This window comes from Mustela erminea, chromosome 6, assembly GCF_009829155.1.
Source record: "Mustela erminea isolate mMusErm1 chromosome 6, mMusErm1.Pri, whole genome shotgun sequence".
Classification (NCBI taxonomy): domain Eukaryota; kingdom Metazoa; phylum Chordata; class Mammalia; order Carnivora; family Mustelidae; genus Mustela; species Mustela erminea.
The window spans coordinates 7430760-7445161 of NC_045619.1; the positions used below are offsets into that span (position 1 = coordinate 7430760).

The window sequence follows — 14402 nt, forward strand, 5'->3', positions numbered from 1 at the left end:
TTGTGATATAGTTTTAGTGAAGAAGGTAGGAGAAAGAAGATTTCATTTAGAGGGGACAATGATGAGTACAAATGGTCCAACACACTATGACAAGTCTTTAAATAAAGAAATCTGGGAGAAATAGTATGTGTTTGTACCTGTGTGAGGCAGAAGTTAACTCATAACACCTGATCCTCTGGAGGAGAGGATGAAGTCTAGATGACTTAGGTGTTATGTTGTTAAGATTAAACTGCTACTTTAACATAACTTATTCCAGGGAATCACTGGATAATGGATTAATTCTTACCTCTGGGACACAGTAAGCTCATTTTTAAAGCAGCTGCATGCTTGCAACTTCTTACTATATCCAGGGAAGGTATAGGTTACCCCAGATAATTGATATAACTTCAAATAATATTGTAGAAAGCCAAAAGCATGGACTCAAATACAATATTTGCCGTCATTCATCAAGGATAGCTTCAAATCAAGGAAACAAAAATCAAAGAAATCTAACAAGTGCTTAAAACACAGGGTGCCCACCAAGAAAAAACTTACTTTTGAGAATTTATGGCTGAATGCAACATTGAGTCAGAGAGAAGATTCGACGTTTGAACCCCTACACCTCCATTTACTCCCATAGGACTAGCACCTAAGTCAAGACAAACAAAAAAATTTATTTTAAATACCAGTTAACAAAAAGAACAAAAGAAAGAAAAGCTATAAAAGTACTAGAATATATCACAAGAATTTTCTGTCCTTTCAAAGACCCAAAACCCAGAAGCCATAAGGACAACATTTAGAATCTTGAGTAATAAATAATCACCATAAGCAAAGAGACAAATGACAAACCAGGAAAAAAAAAAAAATACTAGGGCTCTGTGGCAAATGCTGACAAATAAAAAAATCCACACACACTCTTTGACTTGGTATTTCTATTTCTGGTATGTTGTCTTATAGGTGTACTCATACATGTATGGACAGACACTGGGTAAAATGGCGTTAAAAGCAAAAAAAATCAGAACCAAAACTGTGTAGGTAACAACTACATATGCATGTAATTTCAGAAGCACAACTTATGTAAGGATGAAAGGAACGGAAGTGTGATGATCACTGGAGAGGGGGAACGAAAGACCGTGTTTGGGTTAAACATTTGACTACTCCTTCAAAAACTGACCTAAATAGTTCTAGATATATATATAACCTCTTCAATTGGCAATTTTAATGAATAGCTCATTTCTTTGAAAACAAACAACTAAAAGCAATATTCACACACAAATAAGATTTTCATGTGGTAAAAGCAAAAAACAAAAAACCCCCACAACTTTTACAATTCTATCAACATACCTCAAGGTATTTTAGTTAAAAACAAGGAAACAAATAAAACTTCCCACTATAATGGGAATAATTGGCCGAACCTGTAAATAACATTTAATGAAGAAAAATGCTGTGCTTTCCTTCTCCATGCTTCCTAAATACTTAGGCAGAAATTTGCTTCTGACATCGGCCCAGCTCTGAAATGTAGTTGCTGGAGGTCGTCTTTTAAAACAGAATTGTACTATTTGTAATTCTGTATTTGTCCGTGTAAATACTCCATGTGTAAACACTTTTTTAAAAAAATTTATTTATTTGACAGACAGAGATCACAAGCAGGCAGTAAGTCAGGCAGAGAGAGAGGAAGGGAAGCAGGCTCCCCACCAAGCAGAGAGCCCAATGCGAGGCTCGATCCCAGGACCCCGGGATCAACGTCCTGAGCCGAAGGCAGAGGCTTTAACCCACACCCACTGAGCCACCCAGGCGCCCCTAAACACTCCTTTTTAGAGTGTTTAGAGAAACTAGTTTCCCATAATATTGATTTATCAATGGCAGCAGCATGAAGGGGTACAAGAAAAAGTGATGACCCTCCACGCATTTGCTTACTGTCTTTTAATGGCACATGAAAACACAGCAAAACATTCTCTATGAATCCCCAGGTCCATTTAATACTCAGCCCTGACTCCAAGTTATAGCTCAATCATAACTTGAGAAGGAATACCCTTATATAGGTTAATATTTAAGATCTTGAGAGGAGGTTAAAAAAAAAATCCCAAGAGCGAACATTCACTTGAGAATACAAAAATGAGTAAGTCAAACAGTACTGGTACTGCCAGAGATGAAGTCAGAAGGGGGAGGAAGGAATCACAACACCTAAAAATCATTAAAGATATATTTTTGTTGGGGCACTTGGGTGGCTCAGTCAGTTAAGGGTCCAACATTTTTTTTGTTTTGTTTTTAAAGATTTTATTTATTTTCTTAAACAGGCTCCATGCCCAGTATGGACCTAGATCACACTACCCTGAAATCATGACCTGAGCCAGTATCAAGACTCAGATGCAAGGCACTTGGGTGACTGACTCAGTTGGCTAAGTGTCTGCCTTGCCTGGGGCTTGGGTTGTGATCTCTGGGTTCTGGGATTGGCCCAGGTCAGGCTCTCTGCTGCTCCCCAATTCGTGTGTGCTCTCTCTCACTCTGTGTCTAAGCCCTAGGAGGAATCCCATACTAACCTTTACAAAGAAAGGGAACTCAGCAAGAACTATTAAGAATGTGGTCAAATATGGTCAAGAAGTCTTATACAAAAAAGCTGTAATTTAGGGCTCCAGAAGGAAGTCCACCTTCTGGCTACAGAATTTCTATAACTGGATGTGTACTAACAGAGATCTTGTAGTTTTTGTCTGCTTAACTGCTTCCTTACCTATCCAAACTAGAGATGTTTCAAAATAGGGGCCATGCCCCTTTCATATTATTTTTTTCCCCAGCACACGGCACATCTGAATGAATGCTGTTTCTCATTTACTTAAATGTCCCCATCAATCAAAGGTACTTGAAATTTATAACTGAGAATGCTCCAGCATTACAGCCGGTTGAGCCACAGCAAGAGAAACACCCGTAGTCCCGAGTCATTTTGGAGTATCTTAGTCTGCTCAAAAGCACTAGTAAAAAGACCTGCTTAGGTGCTTCTTCCTACCCAGGACTACAAACCTCAGGGAATGATGGTATGACATAGACCCATAAACACAAATACTACTTTTTCTCAAACTCCAATAGCCTAAACTGGCACTTGTATCCGAGAAATAGGTGACACAGAAGACATTTAGAAGAGAGCACAAAACAAAACCCAGGAGTTCTTAACGGTAATAGTTCCAGAATTTCCATAAAATAGCTGAAAGATAGCTAACCAATAATTTGAAGGTCAGTAATAAAGAGAACAGAGATACTATAAAGGCAAATAAGGGGTCCCAAGACATTTTTATGCTGAAATTATTAAAACCTGACCACGTACACACCACTATACATGACATATTCATACCAAGAAATTTTAATCTGGATCTAATTACAAGGAAACAATCAGACTATTATAAATTATAGGACAATCTACAGTGATCATCAAAAGTCAATGTGTGATGAATAAAGAGAAGGGAGAGGACTTCCAGATTAAGAGAAACACATGGCACATAACAAACTGAATGTAAAAACCCGAATGACTTAGTGGGATTATGGACACTGGGGAGGGGGTATGTGCTATGGTGAATGCTGTGAAGTGTGTAAACCTGGCGGTTCACAGACCTGTACCCCTGGGGCTGAAAATACATTATATGTTAATCAAAAAATAAAACATTTAAAAAATAAATAAGTAATCCACCTTTTGGGGGTGACTTGGTGGCTAAAAAAACCCCAAATGACTCTGGGGGACAACTGGAGAAATTAAAATAGACTGTACATTAGATGACATTATTAACAAATGTTAGATTTTGTACACATCACAACAGCGTTGTGGTCACGGAGAAGAATATCCTTTTTATTAGGAAACATGCTGAAACAGCAGTCAAATGTCAGGACAGCTCAAGAATACTCAGAAACAAAGCAAATGTGGCAAAAATGCTGAGAACAAAGAAATCTAGGTAAAAGGTATGTATATAGTCTTTACTGGAATATTACAACTTTAAGGTAGGTTTTGAAAACTCCAAACTAAAATTTAGAAGGAAAAAAGTATACTGGGGCGTCTGGGTGGCTCAGTGAGTTAAAGCTTCTGTCTTTGGCTCAGGTCATGATCTCAGGGTTCTGGGATCGAGCCCCGCATACGGCTCCCTGCTCAGCAGAGAGCCTGCTTCCTCCCCTCTCTCTCTGCCTACTTGTGATCGCTGGCTGTCAAATAAATAAATAGGATCTTTTTTAAAAAAGTACTTTAGAAGGAAAAAAGTATATTCATATTAAATAATACTTTTACCTTACTTAAATCTGCAACAATTATGAATAAGTAATCTAGAGTATTTTAAATTGCTGTAAAGGAGGATACAAAAAAATTCTTTATGTCCCAAATTTCCTAACGAAGTTTTCCCCTGGATTTCTGATCATCTATCCACTCTGCCCTCTTGGCAGGGTCCCCAACAATACTTTAGGGTTAAAATAATATGGCTGAGACCTCATGGCACTAACCACTTGGGAGTCCAATAATTTTAAGTTGCTGAGTATATGGAAATATAGTAAATTGCTTTTGTTTATAAATGTAATAAAAATCTTACACTGTTGGGAGGATACAACATGGTTCTATTTGTGGATATAGTGTATCATATCAGGTTCAAACCTAAATAAAGTGTCCTGAAATAAAGAACATTAGTGGGGGAAAAACAAACAAACAAATAAAAAAAAAACCAGAAGTGAAGAGTCTGGCTTAGTATTTCAAAATTATGAGACATCAAAAAGGTAAGAAAGGGGTGCTTGGGTGGCTAAATGGGTTAAAGCCTCTGCCTTCGGCTCAGGTCACGATCCCAAGGAGCCTGTTTCCTCCTCTCCCTCTCTGCCTGCCTCTCTGCCTACTTGAGATCTCTGCCTGTCAAATAAATAAATAAAATAAAATAAAATCTTAAAAAAAAAAAAAAAAAGAGAAAGGTAAGAAAATACAGTTAATAGTAATCTGAGTATTGAACTGTGCATTTCTTTACTCTTTCTGATAATATGGTTCTAGGCTAAGGCCAAGATACAACTCCAGAGTCATTATTTCTGATAATCAAAATCATGATATTTCTAGTAAAATCCATATAAAACTCAAAACATAGAAGGCTAAAAGGGTCACTTCAAGTACCCCAAAAAATAATTTTTAGTAATCCTTAGTTCAAACATTACTCAGAAGTATAACGTTTTGATTAAAACTAATAAATTGCTGGGTTGCCTGGGTGACACAGTTGTTTAAGTATCCAACTCTTGGTTTCAGCTCAGGTCATGACCTCAGGATTATGAGACTGAGCCCCACAAAGGGCTCCCTCTATACTGAGTGCAGAGTCTGCTTAAGATTTCCTCTTCCTCGCCCTCTATCCCTCCCCACATTCGATTGCTCTCTCTCCTCTTCAAATGAATAAATCAATCTTTAAAACGACAACAAATAAATTGGTTAAGATTTTGGTGTGAAGTGAAAAAGAGGTCACATGTTCATAACATGCAATAAAATACTTTCTTAAAACCCTCTTAAAGACCGTAGGGGGTGGGGATGCGCCTGGGAGGTTCAGTTGTTAAGCCTCCCCTTTAGCTCAGGTCATGATCCTGGAGTTCTGGGATGGAGCCCTGCATTGGGCTCCCTGCTCAGCAAGGGGCCTGCTTCTTCTTCGCCCACTCCCCCTGCTGTGTTCCCTCTCTTGCTGTCTCTGTCAAATAAATATATAAAATCTTTAAAAAAAAAAAAAAAAAAAGACTGCAGAGAGGGGTGCCTGTGTGGCTCAGTTGCTTAAGTGTCGGACTCTTGATTTCCGCTAAGGTCATCATCTCAGGGTTGCAAGACTGAACTCTCCCTCACACCCAGCACGGGGCCTTCTTTAGATTCTCTCCCTCCCTCTCTCTCAAAAAAGAAAAGAAAAAGCTAAGACTGTGGAGAACACTACATGCCCTAGTCCGGGGGATTCCATTTTGAGATGCATTTCTTTTATTATCTAGGTTTTAGAAAACTCATAAAAAAAAAAAAGAAAAGAGAGAGGGTACCCTTCAACATAAACACATAGGACTACTTACCCCCCACTTTTTAAAAAGATTTTATTTATTTATTTGACAGAGAGAGAGATCACAAGTAGGAAGAGCAGCAGGTGGGGGAGGGGGAAAAGGAGGCTACCTGCTAAACAGAGCGCCCGATGCATGCCTCGATCCCAGGACCCTGAGATCATGACCTGAGCCTAAGGCTTAACCCACTGAGCCACCCAGGCGCCCCAGGATTATTTACTTTTACAACTCACTTCCCTTTAAAAAAAAAAAAAAAGACTTTATTTATTTATTTGAGGGAGAGAGAGACAGTGAGAACATGAGAACTCATGGTACTGGGAGCCTGATACAGGACTCGATCCCAGGACTCCAGGATCATGACCTGAGCTGAAGGCAGTGGCTTAACCAACTGAGCCACCCAGGTGCCCAGGACTATTTACTTCTAAAAGAGTTTTGGCACTGGGTATGGTGCATAAACAATGAATCTTGGAACACTGAAAATATTTAAAAAATAAATAAAGGGGCTTTGGTATAAAAGAAATAACACTTCATATATAAGCCTTTGCCCATCTGGCTTGGGCCTAATAGATAAAAACCACGAGATGTAACACGCCAAAAAGGAGTTTGTTTTCACACCAGTTTTTAAGATCGGATTGAACACAGAAGAAGAAAGAAATGAGGTATTCTAGAAGTTTCGGCTCATGATGATTATTACTATTAATAACTGAATTAACAAGAAAGAGATGGAAACTTAATTAATCTTCAATCCTAAAATATAGACACCAAGAAAAGGGAAAAAGAAATCTCAAGAAGCTAACTTTCAAATGATTCTGAATGTCTCTGTCAAATAAATAAAATACATTTTAAAAAAGAAAAGAAAAGAAAACGAGCACAAAAGGGCAGGATTAGTTAGTTCTTTACCCCAGTTTCTGGTCTAGTTTTTTAAACTAGACCCTCAATAATTATTTAATAAATTAGCAATACTCATCAAAGAATGATGCATATTTGAGTTAAAAAGCACAAAAATCAGCAAGATTACATTTTTGTAAGAGTAGTGTGCCCAACTTTGTTTCCTCAGTTAGAACTGGGCAGTAATGGGCAGAAATAAAGCTTATTACAAATATAAACAGAAGGATGACAACGGACTTCACAGAAAAAAATATGGTGGATTATAAAGAACCAGAACTTTTTTGTTGTTGTTAAGATTTATTTATTTTGAGGGGAGAGACAGACCACAGCACAAGTGAGAGGGGCAGACGAACAGGGAGAAACAATCTGCACTGAGCAGAGCCTAACTATGGGGTTCAATCCGAGGACCCTGAGATCATGACCTGGGCCAAAACGAAAAGTCGGATGCTGAACTGACTGTGTGTGCCACCCAGACGCTCCCAGACAGTTTTCTACTCACAGAAGATCTCATCACCAAGGACAATTTTAGAATAAAGAGGCAAAGTATTAAAAGTCACTGACTCACCAGTGGATTTACTTACTTAACTATTTAAACAAAATGGCTTAAATGTTAACTGCGTAACAGCAAAGGGATACAATCTAAATGCAAACCTCCTTCACTTCACTACACACAGAGGGGAACAATTTGCCCCAAATTAGGTACTAGAACACTGCTCACTTTTCCCCTTCCTTCTCAGTCATATCATAGGAGAAGTTAAGTAAACACATACATTCAATAAGCTATTTCAAAAGGCACACCACTTCAGTGAGAATATGGGCCTCTGTATTAACAATAACCACATTCAGGCGCCTGGGTGGCTCAGTCAGTTAAGCGACTGCCTTCGGCTCAGGGTCCTGGGATCGAGCCCCACATCAGGCTCCCTGCTCAGTGGTGAGCCTGCTTCTCCTTCTCCCTCTGCCAGTCCCTCTGCCTACTTATGCTCTCTTTCTGTGTCAAATAAATAAAATCTTAAAAACAAAACAACCCCCCCACAAACTAACCACACTCATTTCTATATATTTTAAACCAAAATACAACAATTTCCTTTTATTTTTTTTAAGATTTTTTTTTTTTTTTTTTTTTAAAGAAAGTAAAAGAAGAGATTGAGAGAGAACTCTCTCAGGGAGGAGAGGTAGAAGCAGGCTCCCCGTTGAGCAGGGAGCGTGACGCATGCCTTGATCCAAGACCCTGGGATTATGACCTGAGCCAACAGCAGATACTTAACCAACTGAGCCACCCAGGTGCCCCCATAACAATTTGTGTGGTTTAAGATGGGGAGGGGGAGGAAATCTAAATGTCCATGTGTTAAAAGATTATTCTGTACAATGAATTACTCTTCAACCATTAAAAAGGATACAGTGGGTAAGTAAAGTGAAAGATGTCCTAACTGCATTAAAGAAACAGTTATAGAATAACACACAAGATCCCAGTTCTAGAAATCCAAGTTCACATACGCTTGTAAGGATTAAGGAGGATATAAATCACTAGCAGTTGCCTCAGGTATACTGACCACAATGAGGCTTTTATACTACAATCTTTAAAAAAATTACTTTAAGAACTAATCATGGGGGGCGCCTGGGTGGTTCAGTCAGTTATGTGTCTGCCTTCAGCTTAGGTCATGATCCCAAGGTCCTGGGAGCGAGCCCCGCATCAGGCTCCCTGCTCAGTGGGGAGTCTGCTTCTCCCTCTCCCTCCACCTGCTGTTCCCCCTGGCTTGTGCTCTGTCAAATAAATAAATAAAAACTTAAAATACCTTAAACAATTAGTCACGTAACAAAAAAAATTAAGAGTGGGAAGACACAGACACACACACATAGACTAAACCTAAGGAGGTAATTCTGCATTTTGCGTGGCATTTCCATATAACCAACATCACACCTGTCACAAGGGAGGACACAAACTTACTCATGTTGCTCATGGGCCGCATGCCCTGGGGTGACTGCCCGGACTGCTGATTCTGCTGGTTCTTTGCTTGCACCTGGGGCTGAGTCGGCATCTGATTTACTTGATAGGGCAGCCCAAGAGCTGCATAGGCCCTTTCTATAGAACTGGGATCAATCTGACTAACAGTGCTTAGGCTGGGGGTAGACTGCTGACCCACCCCAAGAGAGCTAGTATTTCCAAGTCCAACTGGTGCTCCAGTCAGAATTGCTAGAGAAGACAAAGAAAATGGGATTATAATGTTAAAGATGTAAGAAAAACAGACCAACCCATCATGAATTTAAAAGACATAAAATTATTTTTATGTGATTATGAAACATCTCAGTACATGCCTCTTGTTTTTCATTATTTCCCTGAAAAAAATGTCCAGATGTAGAACTGAATGGTCATAAGAGGGTCACTGGCATGAAAGACTTTCAATCCAGAATACTCAAAAGCCTCCCTATAGGCTGTATCGGTGTTCCCACCAACAGTGTATCCACGACTCAGAGCCACACAAATACCAACACCAGGGAGCATAATTTCTTCTAATGTGATGTGAGAGAAACAGCACCTTATTTCATTTTTTAATAGTGAACTTTCTGGTATGTCCTCCCTCTATTAAATAATTATTATTATTTCCTTATCCCAATTTTCTCCTGGGTTACTTATGTCTTCATTAATTTATGGTACTTAATTCCTTCTTCACATGCTGTACACATATTTCTAAATTTGTCTTTTCAGCCCTAAATCCTTAATGTTTTGTTTCTAGAGAGGAGGTGTGGTAGTTGCACTTAAATCTTTCTCCTTTTGTCTTTCTCTAAGAAAAGCTCATCATCCCAAGCTTATAAAAACAATCTCAAACTTTTTTCCTTTTTCTTTATATTTCAAAGTGTCTAGGTATTTAGACAAGTATAAAAGAGTAATTTACCCAATGTCATTGTCTTTCAAGTTTTCATAAATGTAAAAATGAAGCATAAATTCACTGTTTTTATACAGAACGACTATTAACAGTTTCTGGATCTTTAGGTAAGAGAAGACTAATTCTAATCTCATTAATATGAAATTAACAGTAGTGGAAACAACCTAGCACAGGAATGTCACATAATCAAAAAGTACTCTAAATCCCACCAAAGTGCACTGGTAAGAGTCTAAGAATGTTCTTAGTACAAAAGCTTCTCAAAAGATTTAATCACTTACACTGTTGATTTCTCTTATCTCCAGCGTTTTTAAGGGGGAGACACACAGGACAATCATGTCTCGTACAATTCTTCCAGTGTGAAATGATTTGTCGAGAAGATGCACAGTGTGCCACTAAAAAGAACAAAAATAATTTTTTCAAATGCAGTTTACAGTTTTTTTTTTTTTACATTAATTATCAGCTAACTTATTGATAGCACTTAACAAGTGCTAAAATGTTAACTCATTTCATCTTCCTAATATTCCTATAGGGTACTATAACCACTCACATTTTACAGTTGAGAAAACAGGCAAAACCTGGTTAACCAATTTGCATTAAGTCAGAATACTCAAAGTGGGATTCAAACTTAAGCAACCCGGCTCCAGAGCCCATATTTTTCACCAAGATGTGCAATCTACTTTACTCTACAAAAACAGATTTCTAATCACTCCACAAATATATAAAACATACTAAGTTGGGTAACATTGTTTTAGTATTTGCCTGACTGCAAATCCTCAATAATATTTAAAGTATATTATGCTGGGGCAAATCAAAGTCAGTAAGGATCACCACAAAAGGGATATCCTTCAAAATTTCTACCACAACCCTAGATACTGACAAAATAATACTGAATTTTATTATATCCTAGTATGGAGTAAGACATTAACTGTAAAGGAGTTTCAAAATAGAGATCACATTTTCTCTCTTCTCTTGGACTCTGAAGGTCAGTTGCTGAGCACAGAAACCCTTTGAGCCCACTCACCTTGGCAGGACTTGCCTGACTGGCAGTGTGTCATGTGGTTTAGGACGTTCTTCATTGTGCGACAGTGGGGAAGGTTGCACTGCCTCACCTCCCCATTAGCCTGCTCCCTGCGCTGGCACTTGTGAGCGTGCAAAAGGAGAACCAGCTGCTGCTGGATGAGCTTGCGCTTCTCTGGGTCAGCTGTGTGCGCTCCAGAACCCATCCCTTGGGCTACTGGAGTCACAAGGCCTGGTTGCTGGACCTGTGGGGCCTGCTGTTGACCCTAAGGGATAAAACAACAAAGATACATTTAACATAGGTGTCACAGTGTGCTCTTTAATAAATACAGACCTAGACATTTTCAATTAAAACTTTTAAGGACAGTCTACCATGTGCCACAGATTCCAAGGTAAAATACCATCAAGAAGCTCAGTAAGAAAACAAAGCTACATTACCAAGTAATACAGTCAAAGTATATATAGGATATAAAGCAAAAGTAAAGAGAAAAGCATGATAAGCTGAGGTGGGAGAGGAAAAGGCAAGGAGTCTATAGTGAAGAGAATGTCCAACTCAGGTTCTGAAACACAGTAACAATGAAGAACTCCTCGGGAGACCTAGCAGGATCCTTTTAGCTGAGTGAAAAATTAGTTTTTATAATTATCGAAGAAAGCTCCTTTTCTTCCCCAGTGAAAAAAGTAAACATTTCTGGGGACAGAGATGCCTTCTTTTATTCATTTTTATTATCTCTAGTAATTTAAGTATTTGAAATACAGGCAATTCAGTAACTATATAACACAAATAAAAAAATTAAAAATCTGAAAGAGAAGTAGCATTTCTACAGGACAATTTTTTCCAAAGGTGAACATGGACTACTTAACAAATTTACACCTAGAAATCGTTTTACTTTAGCAAAATAGCAAGCAGCAGCTCTTTCTGCCCATGGGTCCCATGCCCATGCTTTCGTAAAATCCCTCCTGGCACCAAAAAAAGAAATAAAAATAGCAATGTTAGCAGCTTTGGAGATTTCCCGAAACAAAAATCACGGTTTAAAACAACGTGTAACTTTGAGGGAGGTTACTTTCGTATGGTACTCAGATACAAATCAGTAGATACAGTCATTGAGAGTCCGAATGCTTTGCCAGAGTTCTTCCCAAGAGGAGAAAGGTTCTACTTTGCAATTCCATAGAAATGCTCACAAGCAGAAGATAATCAACAGAACAGGCCACAAAATTTTTGTTGTAGCAGCCCCACTTGCTCCCATTTGGCCAAGCACTCTGACTGAACAATACTGTAAGAAACAAAAACCCACAGGAAATGGAAGGAAGGAACAAGCTAGATCACAGTGTCCATCCATTAACTCCTAGTGTGTATACAGACAGCATGAAAGTTTAACACAGTACTTCTGTCAAAATGCTACTTTAAAGACAAATCTTTGATAGATTACTACCCACCATGTTGGGCATTCCTCCACCAGGAACTGCCTTTTTGTCCATGGCAAATGGAGATAAGTTATTTGGTAGTACAGACTTCGTCTGAATCTGGAGACCAAGGCCACTGGCTCCAATCTGCTGTCCAGAATTCTGAGTGTATGGTGAACCGTAAGGATTAGGGTTGTTCATCATTCCCATCTAAGAATAAATAAAAACAGACAAGAAATTAAATCTTATTCCCTGCATTAACAGAACATGACCATTCCTTTTCCACTTCCTAATTTATAGAGACAATTTTAAAAGTAGTCCTCTGCTGTTATAAACAGACTAAAAAAGTATGTTCATGGAAATACTCATATTTTTAAGATCAAGATTTATAGGGGCATCTAGATGGCTCAGTTGGTTAAGCATCTGCCTTCGGCTCAGATCATGATCCTGGGGTCCTGGGATTGTGCTCCAAGTTGGGCTCCCTGCTTGGTGGGGAGTCTGCTTCTCCCTCTGCCCCTCCCCCCACTTGTGCGCTCTTCTCTCTAGTCCTCTCGCTTTCTATCGCAAATACATAAATAAAAACTTTATAAAGAAATTATTTAAAAAGATTAAGATTTAGGGGCTTCAGGGGAGCCTGGGTGGCTTAGTGGGTTAAGCCTCTGTCTTCAGCCCAGGTCATGATCTCAGGGTCCTGGCATCGAGCCCTGCATCAGGCTCTCCGCTCAGTGGGGAGCCTGCTTTCCCCCTTCTCTGTCTGCCTCTCTGCCTACTTGTGATTTCTCTGTCAAAATAAATAAATAAAACCTTTAAAAAAAATATTTAGGGGCTTCAGCTCAGGTAGAATACGTCTACAGAGCTATTTTCTGTAAATATTTGATAAATGTGTTTTAGAAAACTTATAAGCATCTTCATTAAGCTGTATCTAAAAATCAAGGGTTTGTCATTCACCTTCACTTGAATGAAGTAGATGCATTTTTGTTTTTTTTTTTTTTTTTTTTTTTTTTTTTTTTTTTAAAGATTTTATTTATTTATTTGACAGAGAGAGATCACAGGTAGGTAGAGAGACTGGCAGAGAGAGAGAGCGAGAGAGAGAGAAGCAGGCTCCCTGCTGAGCAGAGAGCCCGATGTGGGACTCGATCCCAGGACCCTGAGATCATGACCTGAGCTGAAGGCAGCGGCTTAACCCACTGAGCCACCCAGGCGCCCCGCATTTTTGTTTAATGTACAAAATATGGCTTAATAAATTAAATTCAACTCAATAAATGACCTAATCTCTATGTTAGAGAGTATGACATGTCAAGAGCATCTGAATGCTTATTCCAGCATTTTGTTCATATAAAAGGTAGAAAACAGGTAATTTAGGGGATATGTCCTTTTTTCATTTAGGGATACAGTGGCACAGTGATTTTAAAACTTTTGATATCTGGGGCTCCTGGGTGGCTCAGTGGGTTAAAGCCTCTGCCTTCGGCTCAGGTCATGATCTCAGCGTCCTGGGATCGAGTCCCGCATCGGGCTCTCTGCTCAGCGGGGAGCCTGCGTCCTCCTCTCTCTCTGCCTGCCTCTCTGACTACTTGTGATCTCTGTCAAATAAATAAAAATAAAATCTTTAAAAAAAACATTAAAAAAAAAAAACAACTTTTGATATCTGAATCCCTTAGACAGAACATGCAAACTTCAGAGTCCACATCATTCCCTGCAGTCTCAAACCTACCTGCTTTATTAAATTACCTGCTTGGCTCCTAAAGTAAATCTGAGTTTCTCTGTAACCCCTATATACTTAAAAAAGTCAATTTTTGTCTGTACTGAGGACAGGCAATCTGGAGCGATCATACTGGATAGTTATAAACTTAATGAACAGAGTATTAATTATTCAGAAGCCAAGTGTTTTACTGATAGCAATGATGCAACTTACAATCCTGTTCTTCCATAGAAGAATCCACCAGAAGTCAACCACCACCTATTGAAAACATACTGCAAAGCTCTCAGCATAGAAACTAAGGAGACTAGTACTACTACCCAATTAAAAGGAGTCATACTAGATTTCTAGTCTTCTAAGACAGATCCAGGTCTACCAGAGGGGCCTTCAAATTCTATCTCCAAACACACACACGAACCCTAAACTGTCCGCTGTCAGTGTCTTAACTCAAGCCCCTCATCACAGCTTGTGCAGGCTGTGTCCAACAGGTTTTCTTGCCTTCTGTCTATTCTATTTGCAAC

At 39.0% G+C, this 14402-nt stretch overlaps 1 protein-coding gene across 1 annotated transcript in view; it reads right to left on the reverse strand.

Moving 5' to 3' along the window:
* The window catches only part of EP300 (E1A binding protein p300), an 81340-nt gene that overhangs the window by 36416 nt on the left and 30522 nt on the right, over positions 1-14402 (reverse strand). The window contains exons 3-7 of the mRNA XM_032346158.1: positions 12219-12395; positions 10789-11050; positions 10046-10159; positions 8831-9076; positions 535-628 (exon numbers count right to left, since the gene is read on the reverse strand). Coding sequence (XP_032202049.1) covers positions 535-628; positions 8831-9076; positions 10046-10159; positions 10789-11050; positions 12219-12395 — 893 coding nt within the window. The remainder of the gene's footprint in view (positions 1-534; positions 629-8830; positions 9077-10045; positions 10160-10788; positions 11051-12218; positions 12396-14402) is intronic.